The sequence below is a fragment of the Xenopus tropicalis genome, chromosome 5, assembly GCF_000004195.4.
Source record: "Xenopus tropicalis strain Nigerian chromosome 5, UCB_Xtro_10.0, whole genome shotgun sequence".
Taxonomy (NCBI): Eukaryota; Metazoa; Chordata; class Amphibia; order Anura; family Pipidae; genus Xenopus; species Xenopus tropicalis.
The window spans coordinates 75,116,636-75,133,325 of record NC_030681.2 but is presented as its reverse complement, the minus strand read 5'-3'; the positions used below and the strand labels follow the sequence as shown (position 1 = coordinate 75,133,325).

The 16,690-nt window shown below is 36.5% G+C and overlaps 2 protein-coding genes across 6 annotated transcripts in view; one reads left to right on the top strand and one right to left on the bottom strand.

Annotated features, from left to right (window-relative positions):
• nt5dc1 (5'-nucleotidase domain containing 1) overlaps nucleotides 1-16,690 on the top strand; it is a 140,067-nt gene that overhangs the window by 26,105 nt on the left and 97,272 nt on the right.
• The window catches only part of col10a1 (collagen, type X, alpha 1), a 42,546-nt gene continuing 30,254 nt past the window's right edge, over nucleotides 4,399-16,690 (bottom strand). Inside the window, exon 3 of the mRNA XM_018093956.2 lies at nucleotides 4,399-7,583. Within this exon, the coding sequence (XP_017949445.2) occupies nucleotides 5,719-7,583 (1,865 nt within the window). The 3' untranslated portion in view covers nucleotides 4,399-5,718. The remainder of the gene's footprint in view (nucleotides 7,584-16,690) is intronic.

Sequence of the window (16,690 nt, the reverse complement as noted above, 5' to 3'; positions counted from 1 at the left end):
TTTTTTTTTTCCTAATTATGGTCTATAGTCAGTAAATTTAAACCTGGAGAATGGTACAGCTGGTGAGGTGCTAAAATACGTACATGTTAGACATGCTGACTATACAGAAAGGCTGCAAAGTGGAGTTATTAAAGGTTTTTTTTTTTTTTTTTTTATATTCACTCAGTTTGTAGGTATGGGATCTGTTATCTGGAATTCTTGGGACCTGGGGATTTGCAGAAGGGGTTTTCTGTCATTTGGTTTAAGAGAATATTTAAACATTAACGGTTACGGTACCATCAAGTACAAGTATGGTTTTATTGTTACAGAGAAAAATGAAACATTAGAATTACTGTGTTTGCTTTAAAAAAAAAAAAAAAGGGACATTTAAATCAGTAGGGAGAGTCAAAGTGTTAAGCACCCCAAATGATTAAGATCCCTTACCTGATACCCCGGGCCGGTGCTCCTGGTGACTAAAAACTGCACCAGCCCAGGGTATTTCAGGTATTTCTGCAGAAGATCCTTGTTGCCATCTTCCTTTGGAGTCTTACGTCTTCTTTTTGTTCTGGTTTGGGGCGAGTGCAAATACAATAAAGTAGAAGACGAACTTACAAGCAAAAAGCCAGCTGTTTCACTCTAGCGCATGTGCACATACCCGCACCCCGGTGAAAAGGAGAGGAAGAGCGATTGCGCTGATGAACTTCTGCAGAAATACCCCATGCCAGTGCATTTTTCTGCTAACAGGAGCACTGGCCTTGGATATCAGGTAAGATATCACAATCACTCGGGGGGGGGGGGGGGGGTGGTGCTTGAGCCTGGTCCCCCACCAGAGCGTATGGATTTTAATTAAATATCTGATAAGAAGCCATTTTGCATTATATTTTTTTTTTATTTGCAGTGTAAACAATATAAGCCTTAAGTGCAGTACATTATTACATTTTTAAAAGGGAATTAGGCATAGAGCAAGAACATGGACATAAATGCCATATTTTAAATCTAAATCTGCTGTTGCAGGCCAGAGGTTTAGAATCCCTAGGATAGTAGTGACATTTTGCCTTCAAAGTTTTACACTTCAAGAATAAGCAAACCTTTTTTTTCCTAACTCTAAATAGTTTCCTCTAAATAGAGTCTTATTTAGTTTCTCACAAGTGGCTCATTTCAGCTACTTCCTAGTCTGGTATAAAGCTCCGCCCTATTTTCAGTTCTAGGCTTACCTTCTTTGAGCGTGAAGATAGTCAAAGAGTTGTATAATGGAAAACTGTCATATGCATGTGATGTCAGTACACAGGGAGGCCAATTTATTAACATTCTGATTTTTGTGGTTTTAGAGTTTTTTTGAAACCTTGAATAAACTCATTTCCACAAAAACCTTGAATGTCTAGTCATTTTTTAAATGCTCTAAATTGAAAAAGTATAAACAAATTAAAATTCATATGGAAAATATGTATAAAGAAAACACAAATGACAATTCTTTATCGATTTTGCGTTTTTAAATAAAAACAATACATTGATAATGTAAGGCTCCTTCTTTTCAGAGATCTTTTAAGAGTCCATACACTTTGGTGGAAGACTTAACTTTGTAATGGGTTAAGCTTGCTGATTTCAGCAATGACAAGAGACAGTGTTAGATCAGGAGTAAGTAGAATCCATCCTTATAAATGCCACTTTCATTTGACACCAATTTTAATACCTTTTTGATTTTAAAGTATTTAATACCTTTTATAAATTTGGTTGTTCATTGGTGTCATTGTGTCTTTAAATTTCACTGATTTTTTTTTTTTCATGATTTTGATTTAGCTTGTGCCTATCCATCCTGAAAACCATAAAAACCGTAAATAAAGGCTAAAAAGAACAATTTATGATAAGTGTTTCCCTTGCTTGTAGCAGATACACATTTTTTTCTGGAATTCTTTTCTGTTTGCTCCTTTGCTGTTCATTTCTATAACTAGAAATCATATCTGTAGTATGGCAAACTGTTCCATTATTAACAGAATATTCAAGGGGCAGTTCATTTTTAAATGTACTTTTTTAAAAAAGTTTTTATTTTACAAGAAGGACAAACAACAACAAAAGCAGTAAACGTATTACAATAACATAAAGTTCACGTAAGAATTGACAAAATATAGTAAGTGCTTTTGATACAGGAAGCGTGACTCTCAATTTACCAGAATTGCTGACAATGAGTAAGGTATGATTTAGGTGCAGATTTATCAATGTGTGAGATTAGGGCTCACTACAGAAAAACTCACCCAGTTTCTATTCATTCTTGTGGGATTTATTATCAATGGGTGAAATTTTGAATTCACCATTTTATAAATATGCTTCTAAAAATCCAGAGTTAGTAATCCATAGTGGGTACATTTTTCTCTGGTGAGCTTTAATCTCACACTTTGATAGATCTGCTCCTTACACTACAGAAGGACAACATTGAGTGGCTATGGGGCTTAAAATGTTATCTACCCCTGCTGATTACCCAAATTCCAATATTGGTTGAATTTTCAACCATGGGGGGGCCATATTTTATCAAGTTTTCTAACACAACCATGGGCTATATACAGTAACTTAATTAATGAAAGGACTTTGTTAACCAGGGCTATCCATAAAGGAAAAGTATTGATCATCTGAACCATACATCACATTACAACTTTTACCATAGAATAATTAAAACATAATCAGCAATCCTGTCTTATTTAAAGGTAAAATCTTATCAGCTAACCCAAGGAGGCACATTTCATTAGAATAGGCACATGGGAAAGCAAGATTTTTGGCTGGATAATTAACTACTTCCACCAAGGTTTTTTTTTGTGTGGAAAGCATCAGGATTCCTAGCTATCTATTTATGTATAATAAAACTTAGACTGAGTCTGTCTTTAGGAGAGATTAGTTGATCATAATGCCTTTTCTCAGCCTGAAATTTACAATATTATATGGACGTTGGGTACCCAGCAACCTGAAAGCAGTGCATACATCATACTAAAAACTTACTGTCAAGTGAAGAGTTCAGACTAAAAATCTGCCTCTAAAGCCCAAATATTAACTATACCATGTTTGAATTAGTTTAAAAAAATAAATATTTAATGGAAAATATGTAAGTAATTTTATGAATGTCAATTCATAATGTCAAGTGTACTGAAACCCTTTAATTGATGGTAACTAATTTAGCATAAAACTAGTGGAAACAATCAGTGGAAAAGCAACTATACTAGCAAATAAAATTCTGCATATGTACTGCCTTGATTGAAAGGTGAGCCTTGAGTGTTTTGTTTTTATTTTTTAGTAGAAGTATATTTGTAACCAGAATTATATATTTTTCATGCCTTTTGACCGGGTGAGTTGGATTAAGTGTACAGTAAGTTAAATCAAACTTTGTAGGGAAGCTGTTTGACACTGGATAAGCATACTGCCTAGCAATCCATCTGGGAAAGAGTTTGACCACATGCAGCCATAGTGTTTAATGCATTTCAGTTTTTTCCAATTGAGCGGTTTTATCTTGTCTATCTATGTCACCAGCTTGAAGCACTTGTGTCTCAAGGAGAAAGGTCCTAATAAGGACCGAAATGTTGGTTTTAATAATATATCTACAATAAAAATTTTTTGATAAAACATTGAAGGGTGTGCTGGCAACAGATGATTATTTTCTATACAGGCATAATTTTGGCTAGCACCCCGCAGAATATTGAGCCTTGGAGTGCGGACACCATTTGGATTGATATATATATATCCCTATTCCTTCACTGACTCTAAGGTACTTGAATTAACTTTGCAACAAATCTATGATGATGTAGCTGATGTTTTTTTCTCACCAGTTGAGCTCTGTTTTGTTACATTTAACAGCATACAATGCTGCGCTTTCCTGAGACACAAGTGCTTCAGAATCTCCTGTATATTGCTATATGCCGTATTTTCTGTGTATATATTCCCTTTTATTTTTACTTTTTTGTAAATTCTTTTGTTTATTCACTACTTTGGTGTTTTCCCCCAATGATTGACTTGTGTTGATGATGTCATTCCCCACTTTTCCTGCCCCTGAATGTTAATTAGGCACTGGTTTAGCTGTGTGAGTCACTTTGAAAAAGGCTACTGAAGTAGCCGAAACGTTAGTCCGCACTCACAGGTCTTAGTGAAGATAAAGAATATTATTTATTTAATGCCACGTCAAACTAACGTTTCGGCTGCTGCTGCAGCCTTTCTCAAAGCAGCAGCAGCCGAAACGTTAGTTTGACGTGGCATTAAATAAATAATATTTTTTATCTTCACTAAGACCTGTGAGTGCGGCATTTTGTTTTGCATGCTGTTAAAGATTTTTTCTAATACTGCACCCAGGCAAGATTACACCTTATTAGACGTGAGTGCCTGTTACCTTTGAACTTTTATATATATATATATATATATTATATATATATTATATATATATATATATATATATATATATATATAATATAATATGGCTTATAGTTTTTGGCATGACAGCTCCTTTTAAAATATTCAGTTACAATAAAACTGTTTACAGTAAAAATAAATAGTAACATATGCGCATTTTTAAGTAAAATGTTGTATATTTTTAACTGAAAAAACATTTAGGGTTTTTCACATTTGTTTTCCTTTAACTAATCAGTAATATTTGTAGGCTTATAGTAATTTTGTTGTACACTTGAAACAATTCTTCATACTTAAGTTATGTACAGTAGAGCTGGCTGCAAGGGAGTGGGTCTCTAAATGATGTGACTGAGCACCCTGACATATGAGATAATGAAGAGGTGCAGCTAGTGTAACTTGCCAGTGTTGTCAGTATTGACTGACTGTTAACCACTGATATTACATGATCATGGTGGTCATTTAGAAATTATTACAAAATGCACCAGGCTGGAGCTGATTGTCAACCAACCTGGTAAAAACTTACTGAACTGGTTTTCCATGTTTATCATTTTGGGGCAGTTAGAATGGCAATTTTAATTAACAATGTTTAGTAGCTTGGAAATTTCCTGGGTTCCCTAAGCTAAAGAAATTCAACTGTCTGCCTGGATTCTTTTTGTTTGTTTTAAAGGGTCTTGCTGGCTACCATTAAACATTAAACTGATGTGGTGAATGTTGACACCTCTTGACAAGCATGTTTCATGCAGGTATTGCAGGTCCTCAAACATAAATGAGGGAAAGGTAGAATAAAAATGGTTATGTTTGCCAATATTATTGAAAGCAACAAAAAGGGGAAAAGTGTATACTGTTAATGTTTTGTAGTTCTGCAATTGTAAGAGGATATTTTAAGTGTATTCTATTCTATTCTTTTAGTGTATCGTAGAAAAAGCTCCCATTAGCCAAATTAATTTGTTAAATTTTCGAATTCTGTATTAAAGATGTTATATTGCACTCGGCAGCTACCATTAACACCATAGCAGTAATTTATTTTGATCTGTCTATGGCAAGCCAGAAAAAAAATAAAATTTTTTGATTGATTTAAGCAACTGCACTGATATAAATTTGGTCTATTTACTAAATCAGCCCCCACAGTCTTACAAGAAAACACACCCCAACATTATTATACTGAACAGTTAAATGAAATAAAGTAAACATTTAAAATTTTGCCCCTCTGAAAACAGCTGTAAGAATTCAAGAGTTCAAGTAGTCCTAAAATGCATGCAACTAAAAACTAAATACAATGAATTTTAAAAACAAAGTTTTTTTTTTTCAGTTAAAAAAATCTACACAAATATAAGCATACAAATTTGATTACATGTTGTGTTATCATGTTAAACCGAACAAAAACCCTGAGAAAGATGAATGTATATAGTCTGATGAATATAAACCATTGGACTCTGCATTTGGTATCTGAAGCCACACTTGATCATTCTCCGCTAAGTCTATAACGGCACTGCCTGATGCTTGGTCAAGGTATCCTTTCTTATATTCATCATAAGTGTACATTATTGGATTGCCATTTTTGTACAATGCAATCCAAAGATTTGTGCCTTTGACATGTACATGGTAGGAAAAATAATAAAGTCCTGATAATCGACATGTAAATATTCCAGTTCTAGAGTCATAATGATTTTGTTTGTTGTACAGAATTCTGTCAAATTTTATGGGTATTCCCACTGATGGATATGCTTTAGTTAGAATAGCAGTAAAGGCTGATACCTGAACCTCTCTAAGACTCTGAACTTGACCTGATTTTGCATACCCATCTGGCATGTAATGTGGCATTATAACCTGGCCAGGCTGACCAGGTGGACCTGGTGGCCCAGGTACACCTGGCTCCCCATTAATTCCTCTTTGGCCTGGAATTCCAGGGTGGCCCATTGGTCCTTGCATTCCCTTTACTGCAATGCCAGCTGCGCCTGGTAAACCTGGGGCCCCTTGTTCCCCCTTTTGACCTGGAAGACCTGGTATACCTGGAGGTCCTGTTGGCCCCCTCATACCTGGTATGCCTGAGGCTCCTCTAGTTCCTTGTTCGCCAGTGTAGCCTGCTTCTCCTCGAGGTCCTATAGGACCAGCAATTCCTGGCAGACCAGGTGGCCCAGTAATGCCTTTCTCTCCTTTTTGACCAGGTGTGCCTAGATGACCCTTGGGGCCAGCAAGACCTGGTTCACCTGGATATCCTGGCTTTCCATCTAATCCAGGTATACCTCTTTCGCCTATAGGTCCCGGAATGCCTGCAGAACCCTTTAGTCCAGCATCACCTTTATGCCCAGACAGACCAGCTTCTCCTGGTATCCCTCTAGGTCCTTGTACACCTTGAATGCCTAGCTGGCCAGGTAGCCCTGGCGGCCCTGGATAACCATCAGAACCTTGTTCTCCTTTTAATCCAGGAATACCAGGTGTTCCGTCAAGTCCCTTTTCCCCCTTAAAGCCTGGCATTCCTGGCTTCCCATATCCCTGCAAGCCTTGAGGGCCTGGCATTCCTGGAAGTCCTGGTTGTCCTTTGGGTCCTGGTGGGCCAATCATTCCAGGGATACCATTAAAGCCTGGCTTTCCAACTCCTGGTGGTCCTGGTTGTCCAGAAGGGCCCTGGGGACCTGGAAGACCCTGTGGTCCTTGTTCACCTGGCAAGCCTTGATCACCTACTTTCCCTGGCTGCCCAGGAAGCCCATTTAACCCAGGTCTACCTATTCCAGGAAGACCTTGAGGCCCTGGTGGTCCTGATAATCCAGGAAGTCCCCTTTCTCCTGGGTGACCGGAAACTCCATAACCATTTTGTCCCTTGAGTCCATTGATGCCAGGAATACCAGGTTCACCCTTTAACCCAGGAATGCCGTTTGGCCCTGATGGCCCCACAGCCCCCTGTGGACCAGGGATTCCAGCTGTAGAAATTCCAGCCGGACCTGGGATTCCTGGGGGCCCCTGCTGCCCTCTTAGACCAGGGAGTCCAATTGGCCCAATGTCCCCCTTTTCTCCTGGTTTTCCACGTTCTCCTTGCTTTCCTGGTATGCCTGGAAAACCTTGTTTTCCGATAGATGAATATCCTGGTGGTCCTGGCACTCCTTGTGCGCCTTGTTGACCTGGGATACCATAGCCTGGCTTTCCTTGAGGCCCTGGGGGTCCAGGCAGCCCTCTTGGACCAGCAGGCCCTGGGGGTCCTGGAGGGCCCTGCTCTGGTACTTTTGGAATGACTGCAAAAGAAATATATTTTTAATAAAATAGCATAAAAAATAAAAGCCATAAAAGACTATAGCAGAAGCAATCTGCTATGTGTATGTGTTTTTATATGTAATTAAAAATATCATTAAAAAAAATGTATAATTTTAATAATAAAACTGTTAAACACCTTGGGGCCGATTCACTAAAGGTCGTTAACGTTTAATGCATAGTTTTATGCCTTAAAAAGTGTGCGATAATTCATCAAATCATTTTGCATGCGTTACTACCCATATTGCATGGGCAAAAATCCTGATTATCGCAAATCGTTATTTCCATCGCATTGAGTTAATTGTCGAATTGAAAAAGTACTGAAATAGTACTAATGCATAATTCACAGACATATTTGAAGCTTTAAAAGCATAAAATGTGGCAATAATTAATGTGAAACTTAATGCCTCCCAGGAGTAGGCGTTACTAAACAAAATAGCAACTGGTGATTGTCTGTGGTGACAAGATGGAGTTTGCAGTCTGATTTTTTCAAGTATGTGATCGTCCTAGAGTGAGGCATCCTCCAGTTTTCAGGGAAATTTTCAGAACAGTAGTTTTCAGAAAGTAACTGCTACGTGCGTAATAGTGTGCGCTAATATCACGTGCTACAAAATAACGCATAAATATATTGCATGGTTTAAAATATCGCTTAAAAATATGTCATAGCCAGATAAATAACGTCAATAACATCACTTCTTAATTCAGACAAGTGTCCTTTTAGTGAATCGATCGTTAACTCGCAAAATATAAGAAGTGATAATATTTTTAACGCATTCTATAAATATCACTCGTTTTTTCGGACTAGTGAATCAGCCCCATTATATTTATTTGTGTTATTTAATGCAACAACCATTGATTTATGCTGAAGATTTAAAAAAATAAAATAAATAAATAAATAAAAGCATGAATTGTGGTGAAAAGCATAAGTCAGCTGCTTTACCATATTGTACTTCCTATACCTATCATCTGTCCTTAGTTTTGAACAGTTACGTTTCTAGAAAAAAAAATCCCAGATAAAGGCTGGGTTCAATAGTGAAAATTCTCCCTCCTTGTTTGCCAACAAACTATAACCAACCTTTAACATACGTTAACATTTTCATAACCTTTTAATTCAAATCATTAATTTATACATTGAAATTGTACCCCACTCTTCCTTAGCCTTTCCTGAAGGCTTCTGTGGTAAAATGGATTCTTGAAGAAAAAAAACCCATAAAAAGGTACAAAATTGCTTTTGCATAGCATCTAGACATAAAACTTCTAACCTATTTTGAGCTTTCAGCAATTTTTCAACTCTTTTCTGCATTAGACATAATAATGCAGCCATACCAGCACTGGTGTTCACACAAGTTCTTTTCAGGGAATTAGTTCTACCACTTCTGGTTTCAGACAGTTTGGTGGTATATTCTTACACTTGATGATTTCCTTCTGAACCCAGTCCTCATGCAACAGGGCTATTTCATCATGGACTCGTCCACATAGGATATACCATATCTCCAGATTAAAATATTTGAAAATTTACACCCTCTTGACTTTACACTATCTGGACTGCCTTGCTCAGGTGTATCTGCCAACTGAGCAAGGCCAAAAACTTTTCCATCAATCTTGTTGGAATCTTTAGCTTCTACCCTATCCTATTCCCTTTCAAAGGACCCCTCCAAATCTTTCTAATCAGGGTACAGTTTTGGCTAGTGTGTTACCCTTTACTACAGAAACCCTGCTCACCCACTTTCGACTAACAGACTGCAACCAGTATAACTGCCTCCCGGCCATTAGATACACTTTCCACTTTTCTCTCCCAAATTGTAACTATAACTGGGCATTTCATTTAGGCCTTCTCATCCTGAAAACTGTTGTCCACAATGGGCTTTAGGATTGTTAGCAGCCTATTCCACACAATAAGTCCAGCACATTTGTTCTCTTGAACTTACAGTATATCATTTGTCAGAATAACAAGCCACAAGTAACTCAGAATGGTATCCTTTGTGGTATCTGCTGTTGGGTGCTCCCATATCTCTGCACTAGAAATATCACAGCTGTATACAGTATGTGATACTGTACAGTATGTGAGTATACAGCACAGCTGTATACAGTATGTGAACTCCTTGCATATACAAGATACTGTTTGTGACATCACTTGTGCAATTCTAGCTAGGAAATTGGCACATAACTCTCAAGCCTATTGACTGACTGGTCAGCACTATCCATCTTAGCTAGATTTCCCTTGTTACCAATGTTCTGGTGTCACTTAATTGGTCTAAAAGCACAAAATGTCCACGGTTCTGCTTCTTCCTCTTCTTGTGTTCAAAAAGCTTTATCTATGTCTTTTCCTATTGCATCTTTTTTCTTAAGACATGTGAGAGATCAGGTGCTTTAATGAAAAGACCAACTGAAAAGTTACTTAGAAAAAGTTTTTCTATAAAATACTAAGTTCATACTAGTTCATTCATGGTGAACCACAAAAGATCAGTAAGACTTCTGCATACAGCATGACATAACTCCTCAAATTGTATATGAAAAGCAGCATTCGTAAATTATATTTTGCTAAATGTTCCAATTATCATTTCGTAGCAACATGTGTTCCCTGTCAGATCCATTAGTAAGGCAGACTGACTAGCATATCAGTAAGCATATTTCTATTTGTTTGATTTCCCTTAGGATATTAAAACATTTCCTTTATTTATTGTGTAATAGTAGAATAAACAATTACAAGCCAGTTTGTTTCCAATTCCTCCAGTGACTATGTTTATGAATGGTTTTCCTGTCAGCTGCAACTTTTAAGCGTAGGTTCCAAAATTATTGTAAAGGGGTTTAGAGATTGCATTGTTTTGAGTCAATGAGCAGGCTGTGACACAAAAAGTATGACACAATGTAATTATGGCCAATATACATTGCTAGCAAATCATGCAAGAAATCAACTGCAGAAGATAATTATCTTGAAAGTAAAGAATTTCAGAAGTCGGGACCTTATGGTGCATATGGTGCAACATATGTTGTTGACTACAGAAGTATTGAATGTGAACTCTAATTGATTTAAGACATTGCAGTACAAGAACTTGGATAAAGATACATTGTGTAATTTGCTTTTCACTATTTGCTTTGCATATTTTCTTATTGAATTTGCAGCTGGACATTAATTAATGTGCCTTATAATGTTAAAGTGGGACAAAATCCTTTTTTAGCTGTTCGTTATCACAAAGGCATGAAATGAAAATAAAATAGTTTTCGCCATATACTTTACAGTCACAACTTACATTTTTCATACAATAAAAATACATAAGAGGTATGAATGTCCTTTGAATTATATGCTGGTGCATAATGATGTCAGCAGTTAATATCAGTGCTCCGGGATAAAAATTTCTGTCCCATGACTCAATGAAACTTGTGTATTATAATAAATAATATAAAATATGAGGATATTAGAAGTCACCTTAGAGTCCCCTGACCTTTATAAAAGCACTTGGCTTTCGGCCATGTGTCTTTAGGATGACATAAAAACACTTCTACTAACCTCATATTTTACAATAGGGGGTACATGATTTAATATATATATTAGTACACAGGGAGGAGCACACCCTATACAAGTCCAAATGCCGATGGTGCAGGTCAAAAACAAAAATATAATAGAAAGAGTGCCGCACACACAGAGACTTGATACAAAAGAAAAAGTGTTTTTATTAAAAAAAAAATCCAACGTTTTGAGCACAACGAGTGCTCTTCCTCAGGGACAAACCAAAACCCTGAGGAAGAGCACTGGTTGTGCTCAAAACGTTGGATTTTTTTTCAATAAAAACACTTTTTTGTATCAAGTCCCTGTGTGTGCGGCACTCTTTCTAATATATAAATAAACAACAGCTGTGAATTTCCTGTAAATCATATCCTTATAAACTGTGTTAAGCAATGTCATTAGTTATAACTGGTACTTAGCAATGAAATTTCTTTCACATGCCTTTCTGGACTTTTGCATTATAATTTAATAAAGTACCCCCTGTTGAAACATATGAGGATATTAAAAGTCACCTCGGAGTTTCGTGACCTGTATATGGCTTGAGGCAGCCAGGACCTCTGAGGTGGCGCTGTAAAAAAATAATTCGGTCTTCAGTCTCATAGGACCCATCCAGGTCCCTAGGGATTTCAGTGCAGACTGGGCTTTTTAAGTTTGTGCCGATTCTGGCACAACATTAATATTGCTTTACGGGATGCAACCCTGTGCTTAACTCTTGCTGTAGGCAAGTGTTAAATACAAGGTTCTTTTTGCATCTTGTGTCTGCTGGCTTGCAATTTTCTGAATGATTCTGTATAATAGAATTTTAATTTCTACAATAATTATATTCCATTATATTAATGTGGTCATATCTCTAACAGCTCAGATAGGAGTATATACTTTATAGTATTGCTATATACAGTAGAAGATGGAGCTGATCCCAGGTTTTAATTAGGGTCTTTAGTTGCAAAAAACAGCCAGTCATTCTGGTGATGGAAAAGAACTGCTCCATCCTCCCCCTCTAGTGGGGAAGACAGCAATAGCATTTGTGAAAAATTCAATTACCTTGCAATTATTTGAACAAAATCTTTATTATCAAATTATACAAGAATAACTGTTATTTAGAGGGCTTATGTAATACAGACCGTGAAAGTTACCCATACACATTAGACCATACAATATATATAAGACTTTTTTTGAAATATCTGACATACATTTTTCCTTGATAATGCTATTACAATTCTGGTAGTTAATCTTTGGAATTGGGAAGAGGAAGATATGACACACAATAGAAAAATAAGATTAGATGCTAGAATCATTCTCCATTTCGAAGGCAGTAACATTTATATATATTATACTTTATAATGCATTATGTTGTATGTTATTTAATTTAAAAAAATGGTTTCTGCAAATTACTTGGATAAATGTGGCTTCATAGATCATTTAAACTTGGAATTATGCCCCTATCTAACGGCATGTAGTGGCCTGTTTTTATTCAGTATAGTCCATCTATATTCTGTGAAATTCATTTTTTAATTGCAGTCATAGTTCTTCTTTATTTCTGATTTTTCTTATCTTCTAAATCAACTTGTTTTTTGTGTTTATCTAATACAGTAGAGACAGGGTTAAATATTAGGAGGCCTATTTACTAACATTTGGATTTTTGTGTTTTTTGTAGTTTTTTGAAATTACAAATAAACTCATTGCCATCCATGAATGGCAATCATTTATCAAAAGATCCAAACTGAAAAAGCACAACAGAAAAGAGACTCAGTTTACTGTGTCAAAAAAACAAAAGCCTTTTAAAACCACAAAACAAAGAAAGATCTTCCAGTTGTAAAAGGGATATCTGCCATTGACTTCAACATGATCTCAGCAGGATTTAGATGGCCTATTTTTTCCTTTCGGATTTGTTGCAGTTTTTTAGTGTAATGAATCACACTTTTTTCCTCGCTAAAACAGTATTTTGGTGTCAAAAAACCCAAACCGAAAGAATTGAGCATTAGTAAATGCCCCCCATAGTGTCATCTTTAAAAGGGTTACTGCTTTCACTGGCATATTCCTTTAAAGGGGTTATTCACTTTCAATATGCAAATGCTATAAAACCACTAACAATGCCCTCCATGTGTTAGAAACCTATTTTTCTTTAAAAAAAAAAAAGCAAAAGTTGCATTGAAAGCTGATTTGTATCCCTTATAAATCAGTCCTTCTTCTGTCTCTCTGTTTTCTGAAGCGATGGGAGTGGCCTGTTTTGAATCTGACACACTGAGAACTTCCTATATGTTTACATCACCACTCCAAGGCTTTGCCCTTACTTGTTTCCTGTTGGACATTGACACTTTCCACCCTTGGTAATTCATTGGGTGCTTGTGCACTTGTGAACTAACTGCATACGTTCAGTGGTCATTACTTGATTTCTGCCTTTCATTGGCTGCCATCTTGTGTGCATTCCTTTTAGCACACAATAGATTCAAAATATCACAAATAATATAATATATATATATATAATATATATAATAATATATATCTGTTTACTATACATTTCCTTTTTTATACATACAATTCTTTCTGCATACATGACCCCATGACAAGCCAGAACCCCTCACAAACAAACCCTGCCCAAATGTGCTTGGCATTTTCCTCTGAATAATGCCATTCACCTGTACCCTCCATGCCAAGAAATGACAGTTCTGTTTTCACAAACCCCTCCATTACACAGCCACCCTCCCTCCCACAAAAGACAGACTTCTTTAGACAAATGACAGAACTCCTTGAACTCAGCTCTAACTTCACCCTCCTTCATGCCTCACATTCAGGCACTCCACAAACCCCTCTTTTCAACACATAGCAGCTCCCTGCCTCCTCCCCCCTCTGTGCCAGTCCTCCTTCAAGCAGGCACAAGCCTGTTGACTGCCTGTTGAAGCTGAAAAAGTCAGAAACCCTGAAGAAGTCCTGACTTTTTTGAGATTTATTTATGCATTTTTTCTGTGACAATTCCAAATTCTAAAACTCTCCAACTAAAACCTGTCAAGGTCATGTAGAAGTCAATGGCAGATGTCCCTTCCCTACCCTTTTTTGCTTTTGATTTTTTTGATAAATGTCTGACATTAGTGGAAATGAAGTTTATCCGTGGTTTCGAAAAAAACATGAAACAAGATGATAAATCCTATGTTCTGGTAAGCTGTTGAGAAGCTAAGCTCAAATCATCAAGCAGAAAATAAGGTTCACATGTTATAGAGGTTGATTAAATTCTGATGTAGATTGCTTTGGTTTCTGAGCTGCCATTCTGTATAGTCGGCAAGCCAAAAAAAGTTTGGTGATAACGCCCGCTACTGTACATTTACCCTACCTTGTGCCTGCACCCGAATGAATGAAATACGCTCAGGTGCAGGCACATGTAGCGGATATCTACCAAAAAACACCAGACTTCATATCTTCAGCGGATATCGACTACATGTGCCTCCACCTGAGTGTATTCCATTCATTCGGGTGCAGGCACAGATAAGAGCGTATGGTGCAATTTTCGGCTTGCCGGAAATATACATCATACGCTAGGGGGCTGATTTACTAATCCACGAATCCGAATCCGAATGAGAAAAATTCGGATTGGAAAACGAACATTTTGCGACTTTTTCGTATTTTTTGCGATTTTTTCGTTGCCGTTACGACTTTCCCGTAAATTGTCGCGACTTTTTCGTAACCGGTATGACTTGCGCGAATTGCCGCGACTTTTTCATAGCCATAACAAATTTCGTGAATTGTCACGACTTTTCCATTGCCATTACGACTTTCGCGAATTATCGCCACTTTCGTATTGAGAGCTCGAAAAAGTCGCGACAATTCGCGAAAAAGTCGCAAAGTACCGATCATTACGAAAAAAACGCATTCGGACGCTTTTCGGACCTTCGTGGATTAGTAAATGTGCCCCTAAGTGTGGCATCAGCCTAATGGTGATCTGAATTAATTACTAATTAGCCTTGTATTGGGACTTTTATATTCTATATATATATATATATATATATATATATATATACAGTTTATTGTGAGTCTGTCCCTACGCTCAGTAACTGACAGCAGCACAGAGCATGTTCTGTGCATAAGCAGAAAGAAAATGGGGAGCTTCTGGGGGCATCTCTAGATTCACAGATCTGGCAGGAAAGCATTCGCAGGTTATTACCCTGTGGTAGAAGAGCTTTATTGGGGGCGACTGATCTCCTAGTGTGAACTGCAGCTCCATCCAATAGTTAACCTTCTTGTCTATGAACAGAAATATTTCTTTATCTTCTAGAATTTGTCTTGATTAAAACAGTTTCATTATTTTTCAATGTGTAGCATTCTGCTGTTTTATAAGAATCAGTTATTTTATTTCCAAATCCTTACTCTGCTGTTTAGCAAAGACGTGGCCATGGATTTTACTGTGAGTGTATTTGAAAAACTATGTAAGGGTGCATGGATCAGAGAGCATATTAGTACTTGGAATCAATTTCACCTGACCTGGATTAAGTACTAGGACCCAAAAAAAAATATTACATAAATAGATCAACTGGAAGATTCACAAACTTTTCTACATGCAGATTTTTTGTTTTATTTTTTTTTTTCCAATAGTTTTATTTTTTTCAAATAGTCATATTGCATTAAAATGTTAAAACTATGCTGTCATGACAGGTTTGTTTTAATTAAAAAAATGAACAAAATGTGCCAAAGTACATCTGGACCTCGAGCAGCCACATATTACATATGTTTTTATTTAACTATACATATCACTGCATAGTAAAGTGATTCAGCCACCTATGTTTTAGATCAGTGCTGAGCAAATTGTTACATGTAGTGGTCTGATTACTTTTTTTCCACATGTTCAAATGCCAGATTATATTAAAATGATAATGTCATACAAAGAAGTCTTTGTCCTCCCATCGGACAGCTCTGATTTAGTGTTAAACAGCATATTGTGCTTGTGTATTTGTATAAAGGCAGGCTAAGTTTACATACATTTATACAAAAGGACATCTGGTTTGAGCATTTATTTGTTTATTTTAAGTTAATAAAATAATCTCTAGCAACAATCGAGATATTAAATATGAAAAAAAACAAATAAAGTGTTTACATTTTTGTAAAATGATGCCTTTCTAATGCAGATGCTATATAAAAAAATAGCCACACAAAACCCCCGTCAAGAGTTATTTATATTTTCCAGCAAACATCAAAGACAGACAGAATAGTAGTGTTTTGGAAAAATAAAACATTAAACAATAAAAAATTTTAGTTAGTAATATGTTATGGGATAAAAAACAAGAGACAACTAAGGTAACCCTTAGAAAAGACCGCCCTTCATCTGTGTTGCGTAAAAGAGTGTTCTCACTATATTGTCAAGATGTGATCTATGCCAAGCAATTATTAAAAGATGTATCCTTTTATGTGTCAAAACTCATGACCTGTATTGCAGAGTAATGCCACCCCTTATACATTGCTCAGAATCAGACAGGGACCAGCTAAAGCAAGACTTATTTCAAGAATATTGGCAAGAAAATGAATTATAAAATGAATGTACTTTTATGTTTAAACATTTGGGGGCCGATTAATTGAAGTGTGAAATTAGAGTATTTATCACTG